This window comes from Diutina rugosa (genome assembly GCF_008704595.1).
Source record: "Diutina rugosa strain CBS 613 chromosome Unknown scaffold8_size298685, whole genome shotgun sequence".
Taxonomy (NCBI): Eukaryota; Fungi; Ascomycota; class Pichiomycetes; order Serinales; family Debaryomycetaceae; genus Diutina; species Diutina rugosa.
The window spans coordinates 217,455-235,281 of record NW_022995114.1 but is presented as its reverse complement, the minus strand read 5'-3'; the positions used below and the strand labels follow the sequence as shown (position 1 = coordinate 235,281).

Sequence of the window (17,827 nt, the reverse complement as noted above, 5' to 3'; positions counted from 1 at the left end):
TTGGTAGGGTGCAGACAGGACGAGTTGGTGATCATTGCCACTGAACGATCACGCGTGGTGCTTGAGGTGTTGTAAATACAGCTCTGCAAATTGCTCCAAACTATGAAGCTATGGGAGTTTTGAGTCATGGCTATCGTGATTGTGTGATCATTACTCTAACGTTTTACCATCATGACGCGTTCAGTAGCTGGAGTTCACTGATGATGAAACCACAAGATCCATGCGATCCAAACATGGATCATAGACTATAGCCCTTCACCAATTACCATTATCGTGTAGAGAGGTTTATATGTGCTATCAGTAGGAGAAGTACTACCGTTTGTTCTCGGTGGCAACATAATTAATACGAGTGGCATCATCAGGGGGCGCGTCACGCGCGTAGAAGATATCTCCAGTGTTGAAGTGCAATGGGTGAGAGATTGAGGTGGCTGGATACCGAAATTGAGTCATTGAGCATATCAATGATCCCGCTATTTAATTGATTGATCATTTTCCAGAAATCGAGGAAGTTGCCGACATCTTGGTAACCATCGTGATGGAATCTTTTGTTGTCGTGGGGTTGTCCAGTGCTCGCAACCATGAGGTCGCACTTTGTCGACGCTCGCTTTGAGGCCACCTTTTTTCGCTGGGGCAAACGTGCTCGGCATTCGCCCCCTCGTCAGTGAGCGGGCTCTACTGAGTGCCTCTACCGCCTTTTTTCTACGTCGCGCCAGCGCCGCCATCCCCCGTAGCACTAACCCCCTGTCGCTGGCGTCGGATCATCGGACCACCTTCCCCACCCCAACTCCATAACGCCAAACGTGGCGAATGTCGTCGTTCCACCCGCTAAACCTAGTTGAAGACGACAAAAAGGAGGCTGACGCCGAGCACTCCCGCGAGCTCCAGACGGAGCAGGCGATCCAGCTCTACCAGCAGGCGCTCGACCTACACCACCGGGGCGACCTCCAGAAGGCGTACGACACCTATGCGGCAGCGTTTCGGATCGAGATCGTGCTGAACCATTATTTTGAGGAGGAGTCTTTGGTGAGAGGGCTCCAGAACGGCGGTGACAATACTGCGAATGACGACCTCCAATTCCTCCTGCAAAACGTCCGACGGCTTCGCCACCTTTTATTCCGTAATCGGGGGATGTTATTCCTCGATATCCTTCGTCATTTCGTTGATCAGCGGGCGCCTGAGCTTCCCAATGAGGCGGATATGCCTAAGCGCCCCCACCGAGGCGGGAAGGGTAAACTGCGAGGAGACTCTGGCGACCGCCTGGTAAAGGAGGAAGGTAAGGAATCTTCAGTGGTACTGGTCGCTTCTAATGATGATGACAAGGACACTAATGATAATGTTGTGGACGTGAAAGAGGAGGTACAAAAGGACAAAGACACTGAAGCCAATGGTGCGACTAATGGCACCACTAATGATGCCAACGATACTCGAGAGGCTGAGGTGAAACAAGAGGATACCAATGGCCACGTTGCTAATAAGGATGATCTGATGGACGTTGATAAGGACGACGACGTTGTTGAAGTTAAGCCTGACCCTGAAGTTAAAACTGAAGCTAGTGGTGATGCCAACGACGTCAAGGCTGACGACGTTGAGGCTGAATCGGTCAAGCCGGACTCGGTCGTTGAACCAATGGAAGTTGACTCTAGCGATGACTATGTCACTGCCGACGAACAAGAGTCGCCTCCGCCTCAAGATCTCGAAATCTATAATGCCATCACTAAGGGTGATTACGGTATTATCCCTCAACTCTGCGAGTCGCCACTGAAAGAGGAAACCGCCGAGAAGTTCCGCCAGATGTTCTATACTGTCATTGACGACTTTTGCATTGCGTTAGTGTACGATGAAGGTGACGAAGACCTCTTGTACACGATGTACGAACTCTACGCCTATCTTCGCGAATGGAGACTTGCTCGTTTTGCATTGGACTACTTACTTAGTGGTCCCACCGAGCTGGATGATGTCATGGGTCTTATTGGCGAAGACCCCGAAGCTGTCGCTGCCCTCACCAGATTGAAAAATTACCTTGAGAAAGCTGATATTAATGATGCTAATATCAAACGCATTGATGCCAAATACCGCTATTTGGACGGCATGAAGTCAGATTTGCAGGAGCTGATCGCCAAGACCCAAAAAGTCGTCGCTAAGACCTGGGTGTACAAGCCTGGTGGTGGCTGTAAAGTCACCGACGTTGCTGCTGATGTCTCCGACCTGTTTGAAGGTATTGATTGGACTACGTTGGTTGACCAGTTCGATGCTGCTACGCGACTGGCACTCATGGATGAACAATTAGTCAAGGAAAAGCGTGGTAAACGAGACGCAGTTGACCTATACTGGCTTCTGGGTACACCTGTGGAACGGGTGAACCTACGAGTAATCGCTGCCGACGACGAACCGGAAATCATTGAGCCAGTAGAAGTCGAACCAAAAGACACGGCTCCTGCTCCCCAAGTGGAAGAACCCCAGCCGGATGTGGTGGAACCTACGGAAGTGGAAGAACCGTTACTGGAACCGATGCGGGCTCTGAAACGGCTTGCTCGTGGTGGTGATCTGGGTACGGAAGCTCCCAACGTGCCGTTACAACCAGAATGGTTTGTTGAGTCAACTGAGTTTTTCCGCAAATTCTCGGCTGTAACCAGTACTGAAACCGGAGTCCATGTTGCCGAGTGGGTCGTCAATGTTGACCAACTGCCCGCGTACGTTGCTGGCTTCCTCCACGCGTTGAACAAGTGGACGGCCAACTTATCCACCACCCTTCTCAATAGTGATAAACTGGCTCGCACCGCTGACCGCACCAAGTTGCTTGACGTGATCTCCGGTTTCGCTCTGTCAAAAGAGCAATCTACTAGACAAGTACCTTTCCTCACAACTGAAGGGGTAAACGAAGTGGTGGTTAAGATCAACGATAAGAGAATGCATTATCTCGATGCCAAAATGACGATGGTCGCATACCTTTTGGGACAACCAGCAATCGAGTACAAGTGGTCGCCAAAGCTTTACGAGATAGTGGAAAAATGGGTGATTCAATTAAACAGCCACTTGTACGAAGGTGCTTCTCGTTTACAACTCGAATCAATGATTGGTATCTACGAATTGTTGGTCAACAGCTTTCTTGAGCGGAAACCAAACCAGGTGGACTCATCAGCGGCCGGACGCAGATTATGGGTATCGACACTTGAGTTGCGAGACCTCACGGATCGGTGGGAAGCGAAACTCGAGCAAACGCTTGATTCATCAACAGATCCCGAATTCTACCAGCGGTTTGCCTGGGCACGTATTCATCGGTACAAGTGTCCCAACATCTACGCTCCCGACAACGCGTTCGTGCTTAAGCTGGTGGTGGAAGACTTGCAAAATGCCACCACACGGATCTCGGTCACCTACCCTAATTACCCGCTGATCCCACTGTTGCTGCCTGAAGCCGTCGACGCCGAAGCCACCACACTCAGTGTGCTTGCAATGTTCACCAAAATCCTCGCCCATGATGGCGGCGAGCTGGTGGAGCTTCTTGAGCGGATATTGATAAAGCTGAGCGACGACGACGACGACCAGACCATCGCTGCCATTCGCCAGTTTTTAGAACGGCTGCTGATCGACATGACGATGCTGTTGTGGGGCATTCTTTTCGGGGTCTACGGCGACCAAGGTGAACGACTCGAGCGAGGATTTGCTCAATTTGCCGCGGCAGTGGTCGCCTACCTTGACGACGCTAATGCTCGCCACGACCCGCGTTCGGTGATCACCGTTATCGGCAGCTTAGGCACAACGTTGGTGCAATTGTTCAAGTACTTGCTTCCACGGCTGTGGCAGCTCATGACGCTGGCGTCGGAGGAAGTAGCCCGCCACACGCTTAGGTTGTTTGAATGGGTGTACATGTTTTCCATCCACGAAGAAGCGCTGATCTACAGTCTGAGAGTACACTCAGTGGAGACCCAGCTGACGAAGAGCTTTAAGGCATTGAAAGATGTGTTGGTCAATTTGGCGACGGCAGTGGTGGTGTTTGCTCCGCAAAAGGTCCAGATCGAGATGTACCTGATGCTTCACGATTTGTTAGGGCTGAGACGTCTCTGTCTGGCCGCCCTGGGCGTGTTTTTAGCCGTGGGCCAACAGTTATTATCCGGTGACCCCAACTCGCGCTTCCAAGTGGCTCAGATCATCCACTGTCGCTACCACTACCTGGTGGCGATTGAAGGCAAAGCACCCAAGTCCCACGACACCGAAATAGCGACGCTGAAAGTGCTTGATCGCGGTACCTGTTTGGAGTTAGCTCGCGTGATCCTCCCGCAATGCTTCGCTCGTAACTCGTTGATTCATCCGCCGAAGCATGAAATGAGAAACATCATCGACGACTTCTATCAAGTGCTTGGCAAACCCGAGTTTGAAAAATCGCGGGCGTTAGCGAAGAACCAAGCAATGCTCGATTGGTTTTTGGACTATACTCGTCTCACTCCTCACGTGCTCAAAATGGCGATGTATTGCCAATGGCAACCGTTAGAGTTTGTCACCGTCGAGGATAACCACTCGGAAGTACTGCATTTGGGTCTCTACTACTGTCAAGCAGCAGCAATGTTTGCCCAGTACAAAATCAAGAAAAAGAGTATGCAACTGCGCATTGTCGACTTGGAAACTATCATTGACCTCTTGAGGTACGACTTGGTGTATAACCCGACCCGGTTTGAGTCGTGGATGCTTCTCGGTCAGGCCTATGGGTTTCTTGTCGAGGATGACGTCATTTGGACGGCTGATAAACTCAATACACCCGAACGGAAAGAGGTCACTGCCAACTTACAACGTAAGCTGCTTATCGCGTATTTCATGGCGATTAATTTGATCAGCCATAGCCCTAAGATGGAGCAGAGCGCAGTAATTGCACAGCTCACGCTGGGGCTCGCAAAGGAGTTGTACCTGGCGGTGAAAGTACCCATGGACGGTTTAGCGTTTAAAGTGTTGGAAAAGCCTCGGTTTATCAACACGTTCAACAAACCACCCGAATTCATCACGGAGCTGGAACGGATGCTGGCGCCGCCGAAGATGCTCTTGAAAATCATCCAACAATTGCTTCAATTGGCAGTGCAAGCCGACGACCAGGAATGGGAACACTATTACTACTTGGCTAAAGTGCAGAAGCTGTTGGATAAGCCGACTCAGTTGGTGCTTGAAACCATCCGCCAGGGAAGTCAGTTGGCCCACGAAGACAGTCAGGGCGGTGGTGACCGTATTGTCGAGCCTCACTACCAGCTTGTGGTCACGTTATACAAGTACGTGAAGGCAGATAAGCTCAGCATTGAAGAGGCGGAGAAGTGGTTAGCTCAAGACGAAGTTGTCGGCCAAGTGATCACGGGGATTGTTGACGAGCCTAAACCAAGAAGAGGTGGTCGCCGGAAAGTGGTCAGAGAAGAAAAGGCTGAGGGCAAACTGGAGGAAAAAGCCGAGGACAAAGTTGAGGTTCAACCTGAAGAAAACGCCGAGGATAAATCTGAGGAAAAGGTTGAGGACAAGCGTGAGGTTACACCAGAGGAAAATGATGAGGACAAGTCTGAGGAGAAGCCTGAAGACTCTAATAAAGGAGACGTGGCTAAAACCAAACGGGAGGCTACTCCAGAGATCATCGAGATTGATCTGACTGACCCGACTCCTACAGTTAGTCCGCAGAAGATCAAAGATGAAGCTAATAATGACGATGACGACATTATCGAAGTGGATGCCAATCACCAACGCATTACCCCTAAACTGTCTACCTCACCAGAGAAGGTAACCGCTTCACCAGAGAAAGTAACTGCTGTGGAAAAACCTACCGAGACTGTCCAGAATGGTGAGACGAAGAATGATGGCACAGCCACTACAAGCAATGACGCCACTGTCATCACCACCACCACTAAGGATACTGCCAAACAGACATTCTACCGCAAGATCGTCCAGGCGTTGAAGCTTCTTGAAACTTACGACAAGCTCAACTGGCATCACCGTCCCAAGTACCGCCAAGCGCAAGTGTTGTTTGACGAGCTTGACGATGCGGTGGGGGCACTCAAGCCTCTCGGTCTGCTTACGTCGGGGAAGCTGTTGATGAACATCTGGAAGCCTGAGTTCGAACGGGGTGGTAAACACTTCTACTACACGTACGAGTACGCCATGCTCTACGTGCGGTTGTTGACGGCCACCAAAGATCTCCAGCAGCTCTCAGTATTGTTCCCGCGGTTGAAGAAGCTGAATGCGACGATGATCAACTTGTACGACGCCTGGGACTTGGTGTGCCAGCTGTTCAACGCGGTGTTGAGAGAGGCGTTTGGGTTCGAGTTGCGCGACAACAGCTACACTGAGGCGTGGCTCATGAAGCTTCTGCCGACGGAGATCGGTCCCAAGAGTGCTAAGCTCATCGAAAAGCTTTTACAGGACGGGATCCCGAAGGAGTTGGAGGAGGTGTTGTTACTTTTGAGTCACATCTTTGAGATGAAAAAGTTGAATAACGGGTTTGGTCCCACCAGTGTCATTGACGACACCATTGCCATGCTCTTCCTCAAGTGCTGGGAATGGTTTGAGCCGCAAGCACCGAAGCCTGAATCCAGCGAGCCGCCGAAACGGATGGCTAAAAAGGAGCTTTACCCCGTGGCTTCCGAGTTGGCGAAGCAATTGAAGCCAAAGATCGACGAAATCAAGCCGAATGTCGACTTGACCAAGTGGGTGAAGACTCAGTTGCCGTTGCGGAAGGCGGAGCGGGAAGAACGGGAACGGGTCGAAGCCGAAAGGAGGGCGCGGTTGGAAGCGGAAGTGAAGCGGAGAGAGGAAGAAGCTGAAGCCCGAATGCAGATGTGTGAGGGAGCGAGACGACAAGCCGAGGCGGAAGCGCGGCTCCAGGCGGAAGCCATGGCCCAGGCCGAGCGTGACAGCCAGCTCGTGTCACTCCAAGCCAGCGGGTTTGGCCAGCTGCGGCTCCAACTTAATACTGGCCACCCTCCCCAACCGATGGTGGCAGCTGCGGCTCCCAGCAAACGACCCGCTGACGACTCAGATGGTAGTCTGGAGGCGAAGCGTATTTGCCTCGACACCCCGTCTCCCCCTGCCACCGGTGGACAATAATATTTTCGAGTGATGATTAATATAAATAGAGTTTTTTGATCTAATGCACGTGCCTTGAGAGAAGCTTTTGAGGTCTGCGGGGTACAGTGGTGGCTAGTCAATACTAATATAGTTAAGCAGGGGAGCGTTGGCGATCACCTGTGGAATTAGGCGACCGCCATGTGAGATTTCGCGACAGTACCACCCAACAATACTAAAAGGCGAAACCCAACTCCTGGCGACAGCAACGGGGTCCAAGATTGTGATCGATATCTGCATTTGCTTCCAGTGGATAGGTTTATAAATCCGACTAGCCCTCCCTCAGTGTAACTCTGATGGCACGTACCGTCACTCGTCTCGGAGTCACCCCGCACTAGCATGTGCACGGGCAATTGATATGAACAAAGGCAAAAGCTTCTGAAGATGCAATAGCTCAAAAACCTGTTGTTATGAAAGTGTTATACCTTGGAGGCTTCCTTCAGAACGCCGAGCGGCTCCGGAAGCGGCTGCAACCGCTTGAAGCGGCCATGGCGCGTCTAGGCTACGAGCTCGACTACGTGAGTCCGCCCCTCACCATTGCCCTGAAAGAAGGCGTGTTTACCAGTCTTGGGCGCACCGACAAGGAGAAAGAGGCCAAGTGGCAGCTGATCACCGCCCGGGGACTCAACCGGTGCTGGTGGTACTACGTGCCGGGAGCCAAGACCCAGGGAGCAGGCTTGGAGGAGAGCATGGCCTATATCGTCGACTATATCAAAAAGAACGGGCCCTACGTGGGCATCATGGGCTTCAGCCAAGGGAGCTCGGTGGCGGCGATGCTCACCTGCTACTTGCCGCGAGCGCTCCCCGACTTCACTCCCTTCAGGTTCGCTGTGTGTATTCTGGGGTTCAAGCTTGGCCCCGAGTTTGCCCACTACTTTGAGGGCAGTCAGACGGTACCGACGAAAGTGGTGGTGGTGTACGGCACCATGGACTTCGTGGTGCCGGCGGCAGGCACCCAGGGTCTCTGCAAGCTCTTCCCGGGAGCCACCGAGGTGTCTTGGCGAGGCGGCCACGACGTGCCTCAGGCCACCGACATCATCGATCAGGTGGTCAGTAGAGTCGGTAGTGCCGACACCAAGTTGTGAAGCCTAGGTCGCTAGAAACCTGGAAAAAAAACATGGGCGAAGGGATCGGCTTAGGATCATTGTAGCCTGATTTATGGGGGCGTGCGCCCTCGCCTAAATAGGAAACATTATACGATTACGTAAGGGCAAGGCTAATTCGGACATAATTTAGCGGCGACGAGCATGAGCGATAACTTCCATGCGAGCCCTGACAGCCGCCACTGACAGCGTAGGTAGGTTGGGTGCCAGCCGTTCGCTGGAATTCCCTATCCAGCCCCCGCAGCTTGCGGGCTCGGGCGGACACTAAATTGCCCCTGAGACACAGACACCTTTTAGTCGCTCGCCTAGCGCCACTAGAGCGCTAACGGCGCCAAGCTTTAAACAGGCTTTTAGACATTAGATCATCTTGGGGATCAGGGGGAAAAGCCGCTCTAAGCCGCGCTCAAGGAAAACATCGGTGCTGCAACAGACTTCTACAGTAGGGCTAGCGGTGTGGGGTGAGTAGGCCAAATTCCGTTCGCCCGCAGGGCGATCCCCGGCTGATACGACACCTGAAATGCCGGCGAGGAATGTCGGTGGTGGGCGGGTGCTTTTACGGAGGACGTCTCGGCGTTGTCGGCGGTGAAACCCGCCGTAAGTCAGCGTTATCGCCCAGTGGCCACAGGAAGTTATTTTCCGCAGCGCGGCATCGCTCGCAGCAGCGAAAAGATAGCGACATACGCACGCCCCGTGGGCGATACCCTGGGGGGTTAGGCGCCGCAGGCGCTCACTGGTGATGGCCCGCTGCGGCGCCGTCCACCAGATATAGGGATAATATTATTGGGCCGGGTGACGTATACCAGCGTAGGCGACGACGATGAACAGCCGCTTTGGTTTTTAGGGGTGTCACCGCGCCATAATTATGTCAACGCAAGCATTACCAGGGGCGCCACCAGCGCTGGGATGGGCGCTTGCCGGCGCTCGAGGGCGCCGCGATACGAATTGCTAGCATGGGTAGAGGGATGCCTAGAGTCTAGATCGGGGCACACCTCGTATCGACGACAAAATAGGCTATAATTGCCCTCAGTTCCAGCGAGCATTTTTTCCAGCATTCTCCCAGCGTAAACGGCAACCTGAGCACTGAGACATTCCCCGAGGGGGATTGGCGGCGACAATGGCCCGGCGGTTTGGGGGTGCCGTCACCGCCACCGCAGGCAGCGCCGCCGCGGTGAAATGTGCCAGGCACGATGAGGAAACTGGGAGCGCCGGGCGCAGGACGAGCGCAGCGGGGCGCATGAATTTTAACACGATTTAGGACAGGCAACCACAACTGCTCGAGCGCCCGCAGCGGCGGCTATCTGGAGGCGCCCCATTAGCGCTGCTAGGCGCGTGTTCGTCATAGGGCGACACGAGGTGTCTGCAGCGCCATTCTTAGAGACAATAGCGCTGACTTAATGGGGCCTAATCTCATATGGGGCTGTCGTGGTTGGTTGGTCGCTCAATAGTCACCAGGCAGGGCGTGGCGGGGCGCGCCGCCATTGTCCTGATAATTATGGGACTATCTCGCCATTGTCCTCGTCCTGTTTCACCTGCTCGGAGGTCTAACTATATGGGGAAAGAATCAGATCTACGGAAGAGAAAGCAGATCGTTGGCCGTGGATCGCCCTAGCGCCGGCTCTATCCCCTCAGCGCCGGGCGCCAGGGTAGCGCCGACGATAGCGCTAACTGCGGTAGTTGTGAAAACGCTTATTTCCCCATATTTGTGGTGCGAGGTCACGCTACCCGGTGTGCTTCCGTCACGCGCCATTGTTGGATAGGCATCGTATTATAGGAGTCGCCATTGTGGCCCGGTGTCTGTCTGGGGCTGGGGTTCCGCCTTTCCTTAGTGCACCAACCTCCGTCCTGATGAGCGCGCACCACGCCGGCGCACCCCCATGCTTCGCGCCTCCCCCAAGCCCGAGGACGACGACAAGAAGCCCGAGGTTGTGGCGTTTCTGCGCCGGGACACCGCCCGCCAGCGACCCAAGCAGGGGATGCTGGTGTACCTGGCCGCCGCCGCCACCACCGAGGGCCCCGCGTGGTTGACCCGGTCGCACATCGCCACCAAGTACGAGGCCTACGCCACGACGAAGCCGCCGCGGGCGCTGGTGGTGGCGCCCGACTACGGCGCCTACGGTGGCAACGCCAGCGACGGCGCCGGCGCCCGGCGCCCGTTGAAACTACTGCGGCAGGCGCTCTACTGGCACACCCAGGGGCGCGGGCGCGACCCCGACGCCGTCGACGACGTCCTCAACGGCTACAACCCTCAGGCAGCCCCGGCGGACTACTACCACCCGCGAGAACAGCGCCAGACCTACCACACGTTCAAGTCCCACATCCTGAACCGCGAGGACCGCGACATCAATCTGATCGTGCGCCAGCACTATAACCAGCGCACGAAAGTGCTGAAAATCCAGGGCTCGCGAACCAAGCTGCCGATATACCGGTTGCGGACGTTTAACAATGTCATCAAGTATATGCTTCTAGGCAATTTCGTCAAGCGGCGCCCCGACGCGCCGCTCACGTTTTTGGACTTGTGTTGCGGCAAAGGGGGCGACTTATTCAAATGCGAATTCGTGGGCGTCGACCAGTATATAGGCGTCGACATCTCCGACCAGCTGGTGCACGAGGCATTCCACCGGTACTCGCAGCAGAAGGCGCGGTTCAAGCCGGGCCCGCACAGCCAGCGCGACCCGCGACGGTACAATTTTGAAGCGTGTTTTGCTACGGGGGACTTGTTTTCAGTGGAGCTCCCCCAGATCCTCGAGCCGAATTTTCCCGGGATCATGGACAAGGTGTTCCCCGTCGACGCCGTGCTGATCCAGTTCCTGCTCCACTACTCGTTTGAGACGGAGGAGAAGGTGCGCCAGCTTCTCGTCAACGTGCTGCGCTCGTTGCGGCCCGGGGGCACGTTTGTGGGGACTATCCCATCGCTGGACTTCATCCGCGATAAGATCGTCCGCAAGGATTTCCAGGTGAACGAGCTGAGCGATCGGGTTAAATTTGGTAACGACATCTATAGCGTGACGTTTGATAACCACCCGCCCGTTGACGGGGTGTTTCGGCCGCCGTTTGGAAATCGGTACGACTATTTCTTACAGGACGCCGTCGATAACGTCCCCGAGTACGTGGTGCCGTTTGAGACGTTGCGGGCATTGTGCGAGGAGTACGGGCTCGTGCTCAAGTACAAGAAGAACTTCTTGGAGATGTTTGCCGCTGAGATTCCCAAGTACTTCTCCAAGTTGAACCGCAACTTGATCGAAGGGTTGCAGCGCGACGACGGCAAGTACGGTGTCGAAGGGCTGATGAAGGAGGCGGTGGCATTTTACTTAGCATTTGCCTTTGAAAAGGTGGGGTAAACTATATCATATAATCACATAATCTAGAGTTTCGACAATTTTGCATACTTTTAGAAAATTGTATTGAGACACTATCACTCACGAAACAAGTCATTAAAGAATTTAAAAGGACTGCTAGATGGACGAAATTAATTGAACTAGTCTTATAGTACCTTACTTTACTGGTAGATATTACGTGGTATGTCTTGCTTTGCTGCGCACCTCGTTCTGTTGCCTCGTCATTGATCCCACTTTGATGATTCGTCCCACGATTGCCTCCCAAAACTAAACCCAAAATTAGAGATTGAATGAAACGAAACTCGGCACTTTATTGACTGCCTTAACGAATCGTATTGCTTAGCTAAACCTCGATAGTTCTGCCTCTAGACCTCGTTTTACACTAAATTTCGTCGCGTCGCTTAAGGTCGCCTCGAGTCGCGCAGAGTACAGCCAAAACAAACCACCGCCAATACGAAGTCTCGTTGCTACCACCCCCTCAGATACACCCTAAGCCATCGCTGACCTGAAGATTGGCTGACATAAATACACCACTCGCCCTGCGCAATCGTGCTGTCAACGTTGCCGCCAGACAAAGAGCACCTGCATGCTCGCTACGCTGTAGGGAGGCAATTAGACGATAAAATATTTGCGACGATTTCCGCCTCGCTTAATCACCCTCAAAGTGGGATATGGCACTGGTAAGCGAGATCACAGCCGTTGGCACCGTTGCCGATGGTGCAAGCGATGCCGTCGTGGGGAAAAGCCGGCAGCGTATCGGTAGATAGACGATGAGTCGTGGCTAACTGAGATCGCCGGTGTCGCTTGAGATTGCCCAATTTTGAAGGGTACGGAATTTTCATGAGCAGTGTATGACGATGCCAAGGCGAAGCTGCGGTTCCGCTGGAGTGTAAAATAACTTGATATTGACCCTTGGTGGCTTGTCTCGTAGTTTCGTATTTTTTGAAGAAAATCCAGCCTTCCGATCTTGGAATATTCAGCGCAATTGCGTATCCGAGTCTGATACTAGATTGATCAAATAAGTGGAAGATCAACTGGGCTTGTGTGTATGATTTTTAAATTAGTTTGCTCGGTTCGCTCTTGGGGTGGATCCTTCATTGGGTAATTGACGACAACTTAATAAATCACATAGAGGTCGACATATACTTATGGAACGGAGTTGCTCTACCTCAACTTTGTGAAACGACACACAAAAAATTGATTGGTGTAGCTGAGAAGGTTTGATATGGCCTCAAAGTATACTCAACTGGTTACACATATCATAGTTGGGAAAAACCTCAATTGCTTATAGTCCACGGGTATGTCATCTCGCCGCCCCCAAATTAGTGTAGTGGATCAAATAGATGGATTAAACCTTCATTAGTGATTTCGGAATTTTTAGCCCCAATTTGGCGGCGATGTTTTGGTCGAATGCACCTTTTGTTCATCATCGTGACAAAACGTCGATAGCAGTTTGAAACACGAGGCGACGGGGGCAGCCGGAAACCTAACGTCAGCAGTAGTATCCACTTGAAACTAACCTTTTTCACGACCATCTGTTTTTATTTCCCCCATTAGTCTCCGTAAGAGGTCATTTAGGTTCACTCAGGTCGACATGCAACAACCACCACCACGGCAAAACATTGCTCACTCTGGTCTTGCTGTTGCCAAAATGTGAACAATCACCTTTTAGGGCTTTTTATCACATTGACATTGGTCAGACGATTGTTGGCAATTAGTAATTGGGGGCACCCATAAGAAATTGATCACGAGGTAGTGAAGTTTAAGCGAGGGCGATGGCGATCATCATCAAACTAAAACCATAGGCGACACCCCAGTAATAACAAACACGGAAGCCGCTTTGTTTGGATTAGTAGCGGATTAGCCGGCGGCTACAGAGGACGAATTTTCTTGTGCCGCTTCAACCCGGCACGTCGTAGCATACTCCCGCAACGGCGAATCTAGCACAAAACCCAAGAACATTCTACCGAGGATTTCAAGGCGTCGCCGAGATGAGGCCGGGGCCGATGAGCATTCTCTCGCGATGCCGCTACGAGGGTAATTCCGTCTCAAACGGGTAATGCTTCGTTGCGCTTTCGGGGCGCCAGCATCGCCGGACCCAGACGTAGGTACCAAGGGGCGAGAGCTCGGTTAGCGTCCCCGCCAGCGCAGCAATGTAAATAGAAAATTACCAACGATGACCCTTAGACCCACTAGTGATGACCTTCGTCTATTACAAGTTACATCCATCTGTTTACAGGGACTAGCTCTGCAGAGAATATCTGTCAAGGCTAGCCCTTTGCTCTGCTACCGGAAGTCCATTCCCGCAGGGTTCGGGGCCAGGCCCACCGCATCAGGCAAGACTAGCGGCAACTTTTGCTACATTCCTCGTACACCGCTGTCGCCGAGCCCGCCCACAGACACCGAGAAAAATACGGGAAAATATCGTGCTGGCCAGGCATATTCGCTCGGAATGAGTGACCGTCGAGAACAAAATTCTGCTCAAGGTCACGGCATCCCCAGGACGAGACACCACACCGACGCCTGCCTCGTAATTGCCAGGGCCGACGATAGCGGTCGCGAGGCCACTATTTGGACCACAAACGAATTACCGCAGTGCAGCGGGGAGTTTTCCGCGGACAGAGCCGCCTAACCCACGTCAATTTTTGTCCCAGGTCCCCAGGCAGGATTAGCTAGCTAAAGTAGAGGCCACAAACCACTAGCGACTCCTGCCTGAAGAACTAGCTTAGATAACTATACTTTCTTCTAGTCGCGACCCGCGTACACCTCGCTAACGCCACGCCCGCGGCAGCTAGGGTCCAGCCCGCATTCGGGGGCATTCAGCCGTCCCATCGCCCCAACAATAAACACCCGTGCTGCAACGGGCCAGGAATTCTGCTTTTTGCCAGAGATGCCTAACCCTACAAGCAGCAGTGTTCACCACCTGGAGTCATTGTGCGGGTGCCCGTGCCCACTGGAGCAGCGTTGGGGGCCCCTGAGGGGTGCTGCCTTCCGGCTCCCTTAGTGAAACAGAGCTTAGCATTGCTATATCAGCTAAAGCAGGTATGAGGCAACTAAATAAAGCCAGTCATTGAAGAATTAAACCAGGGAACATTATTGGTCTTTTAAGGGTAGTTAGCGGCTGGATTTGGCTTTTGGGTTGGTGGGCGAGATGGTCGTTTGGTGGTGTCGTCCTGGTTGGGCGGGTGTTCTACCGAGATGCGATATGGAGAATATTATTTCGCATCTGGCACCACCCCTCGCCCCCGCGAGAAAATATCTCGATGGGGGCGCGAAATTATTTTCTGCCGACTATCCCTCCGATATTATCCCCTGTATCAGCAAAGAATGCCCGTTGGCGCACAAAATAATTCCCCCAGCTCACCGACGTAGCCCTTCCGCTCTACAGAGCCCTCTCCACATACGAAAAAATATAAAATCGGGTGTCTCTGCCGCCCATAAAACCCCCTCGCCCCCCGCCTCTTCGTCACCGATTCGTTTCACCACTCGTATCAGGCCCCGCCATCCCCACATCCACATCTCGCCACCCACACCCCCTACCCGAAATCGGCGCCTCACAAAAAGCATCCCCACCACCGCCACTCGCACGCCATTGTTTCCTTGACCTTCCTTCGTGCGCCGAGTGCTTGTTTGCCGCCGTCTCTTCGCCCCCTACCTCCAGACCACCGCCCCCAGCTCTGCTAAGCGTTATCTGCTTGTGTGCTTATTAAGCATTAGAGCATCCCCCCTGCTAGTGCCTCGCCCGCTGAGCTACTAGCCGTTTTTGGTCTCCGGTCTCCGCCAGCCGCCAATTCCTTCCCTCAGGCGCCCACGCCGCCCACACCCGTGAAACAGCCCGCCATCGTGTCCGCAGTGATCCTCCCTCCCCCTTTGGCGGCGTCAGCAATCTATGGCATGTCAAAGTCCACCTCCACCTCGCCCAAACTGGATAAGGTGTCGATAAACTCTATTCTCAACGCTGGCGCCGCTGCCGCTGCCCCCGCCGATGTCCCCCCGTCCCAAGCGCCGTTGTCGCTGCCGGCGCCGCTGCTGTCGCTGCCGCACGCGCCGCCCCTGGCGCTGCTGCCGCAGCGGTTGCCCCCGATTACTAACTCGCCCGGTACCACTTCTAGCGCCGCTGGCGCTGGCGCTCCCGTCTCGGCGGCGCCAGCAGTCCCGCCCGTAGTGGCGCCCCGTCTCGGCGCCCCCCTTACCGCTACCGCGGCGGTGCCGTCGATGGCGATGCCCCCAATGTACCCGCAAAGCCAACGCCAGGCGCCGCCATTCACGGCGCCATTGGCGCCTGCGCTCCCTCCTCAAGGGGCCCCGCTCATGGCCCCAGGTGCTGCTCCTATGGCCTCTCATGGCGCCGCTGGTGGCGCCCCCGGCACTATCGGCCAAATGGGCGCTCCCGGAGCGCTGCCCGCTCACCACATGCCGCAACCGCCATTAGTATACTACCCGATGGCGGCGGCGCCGCCTCAGTACCCGTACCCGATGGTGCCGGGCGCCCCTGGCGCTCCTGGCGGCGACCCTCACGACTACGCTGCCCACGAAGCCCGGCGCGGCCGGCGCTACCGGCGCCGGTACCTGGAGATCGTCCGCCTCTATCTGTGCCTGTTCCCCGGCTGCGACAAGCTGTACGGGTCGCTCAACCATCTTAACACCCACATCGTCACCAAGAAGCACGGCCACCGCAAGCTGAAGGCCGACTTCCAGAATAAGGACGAGCGCTCCGGGGCGCTGGCGCCGGTAGTCAGCGCTGCCGACGCCGCCTACAGTTCCGGCAACTACTGGTACGGCGCCCGCCCCGGGTACGTCCCCGAGCAGGCGGTGCTCGCTGCCCACGCGGCTGCTGGCCAGCCTGCGCCTCCCGGTTACATGTTTCCGGGAGCCTACGGACAGCCGGCGCCGGCGGCGCACCCGTTCCAACGCGGGGCGCCCATCTACTACGCTCCCGTCGGGGCGCCGATGGTGGCGCCGCCGGCGGTGGCCAACCCTGGCGCCAGCGGCGCTCCCCCGGTGGCGCCGCCGCCAACACTGGTGCCGCCACCACCCCACGCGCCCCTGGCGACCCACCTGCCGGCGCAGCCCGAGAGCGCCCGCCTGGCCCACGCCACGCCCTGAGCCACCTCCTCTTGTCATTGCTGTCTCATATCATTGCATGTATTATTAAGGTCCCGTCGCTGGCTTGTCTGCTTGCATGCCCTGCTTATAGTCCCTTGAAACAAGGCCTGTAACCAGCGCTATATCGTATCCCATAGATTCTAATACAAACCGTTAAACAAACCCTGGTAAAGAAACTCTATTTCGACTGTTATCTACGCCAATCCCTTTTCTTTTCAGTGGTAATTGTGGTGGCAAATGCTCCGAGCTTAAATTTGAACAATAGCCCATGTCTGGGAATTAGCCCATTGAAAACGCGCCCTGTGCTTATGCGGATGCCAGGGCTGCATAACCGAGCATCTTAGTTTTAAGCTACGATTGAGGGGGTGAAATTCGAAACCACCCACATTATACATGTAAACTAGGGGGAGCAAAAAGCGGAGTTCCTCGCTAAGCAGGACTAAAACACCTGACTAAATTACCCGAGGTGATATCTCCCCCACGATGACTAAGGAATATGTAGTTACTTTTTTCCGGGAGTGGGGAAACCGCAACACGGGAGGCCGGACGACATCCTAACCCTAACCGTCGTCGACATACGTAGCAGCGGTAAACAGCAACGGTTGAGAGACCCAATTGCCTTACCCGCTTGAGTGATGACTCAGCGCCAACGGCGCGTCGGCAGCACCGGAAAAATACGCCGGTTTGACGTGCTAAATTCGGCAACGCTCGCCCACAAAGATACCCCCGCCGGCAGCGCCCTGTGGTGCCAGTCGAGGCAGGCGGAAATGCCGCTGCCACGCTGAAACGCTCAATTCACAGTAACCCTAATACCTCATCTTAAGGGTCTCCAATCCCCTCGTAAAGAGTCATCGTAGCCACAGGTCCCACTTACGAGACCGGTTACGGTACTTTCGTAACCTCGCTTCTAAGCCTCAGAAGACTAACATGGCACCCCGGTAATTATTTTGTGGCGGTCGCTATCGGTCCACGGCATTTGTGCCTCGACTTTATCAGCACGGCACCATGTACTAGTGGGGGGTCAATGGTGGGGTGGGGGTAGAACTGTGAATTACCGCTAAGCCTCACGGGAACAACGACTAAGCCCATTTTAATTTTAATTTATCCGAAGGCATTAGCCTCCGCAAGTGGCAGGGCCTAGCATCGCGTCAATCTGTACCCGGATTTCTGTCAAACCTGTAAGTAGCGTGCACAGGA

At 54.4% G+C, this 17,827-nt stretch overlaps 4 protein-coding genes across 4 annotated transcripts; all 4 read left to right on the top strand. All coding sequences in view use genetic code 12, as the record gives it.

The window, feature by feature from the left end:
• Positions 1–807: 807 nt before the first annotated feature.
• DIURU_002068 (uncharacterized protein) lies at positions 808–7,068 on the top strand (the record flags this gene model as incomplete). Its single annotated transcript, XM_034154679.1, has 1 exon — positions 808–7,068. One exon carries the CDS (start codon positions 808–810, stop codon positions 7,066–7,068), a length of 6,261 nt encoding a protein of 2,086 aa, XP_034013201.1.
• Positions 7,069–7,496: 428 nt separating this feature from the next.
• Positions 7,497–8,171, top strand: DIURU_002067 (putative serine hydrolase; the record flags this gene model as incomplete). Its single annotated transcript, XM_034154678.1, has 1 exon — positions 7,497–8,171. The coding sequence occupies one exon, from the start codon at positions 7,497–7,499 to the stop codon at positions 8,169–8,171; it is 675 nt and encodes a 224-aa protein (XP_034013200.1).
• Positions 8,172–10,063: 1,892 nt separating this feature from the next.
• On the top strand, positions 10,064–11,527 carry ABD1 (mRNA (guanine-N7)-methyltransferase; the record flags this gene model as incomplete). The annotated part of the gene is made up of 1 exon (XM_034154677.1): positions 10,064–11,527. One exon carries the CDS (start codon positions 10,064–10,066, stop codon positions 11,525–11,527), a length of 1,464 nt encoding a protein of 487 aa, XP_034013199.1.
• A 3,891-nt stretch (positions 11,528–15,418) lies between these two features.
• WOR4 (Wor4p) lies at positions 15,419–16,630 on the top strand (the record flags this gene model as incomplete). The annotated part of the gene is made up of 1 exon (XM_034154676.1): positions 15,419–16,630. The coding sequence occupies one exon, from the start codon at positions 15,419–15,421 to the stop codon at positions 16,628–16,630; it is 1,212 nt and encodes a 403-aa protein (XP_034013198.1).
• Between the last annotated feature and the right edge of the window lie 1,197 nt (positions 16,631–17,827).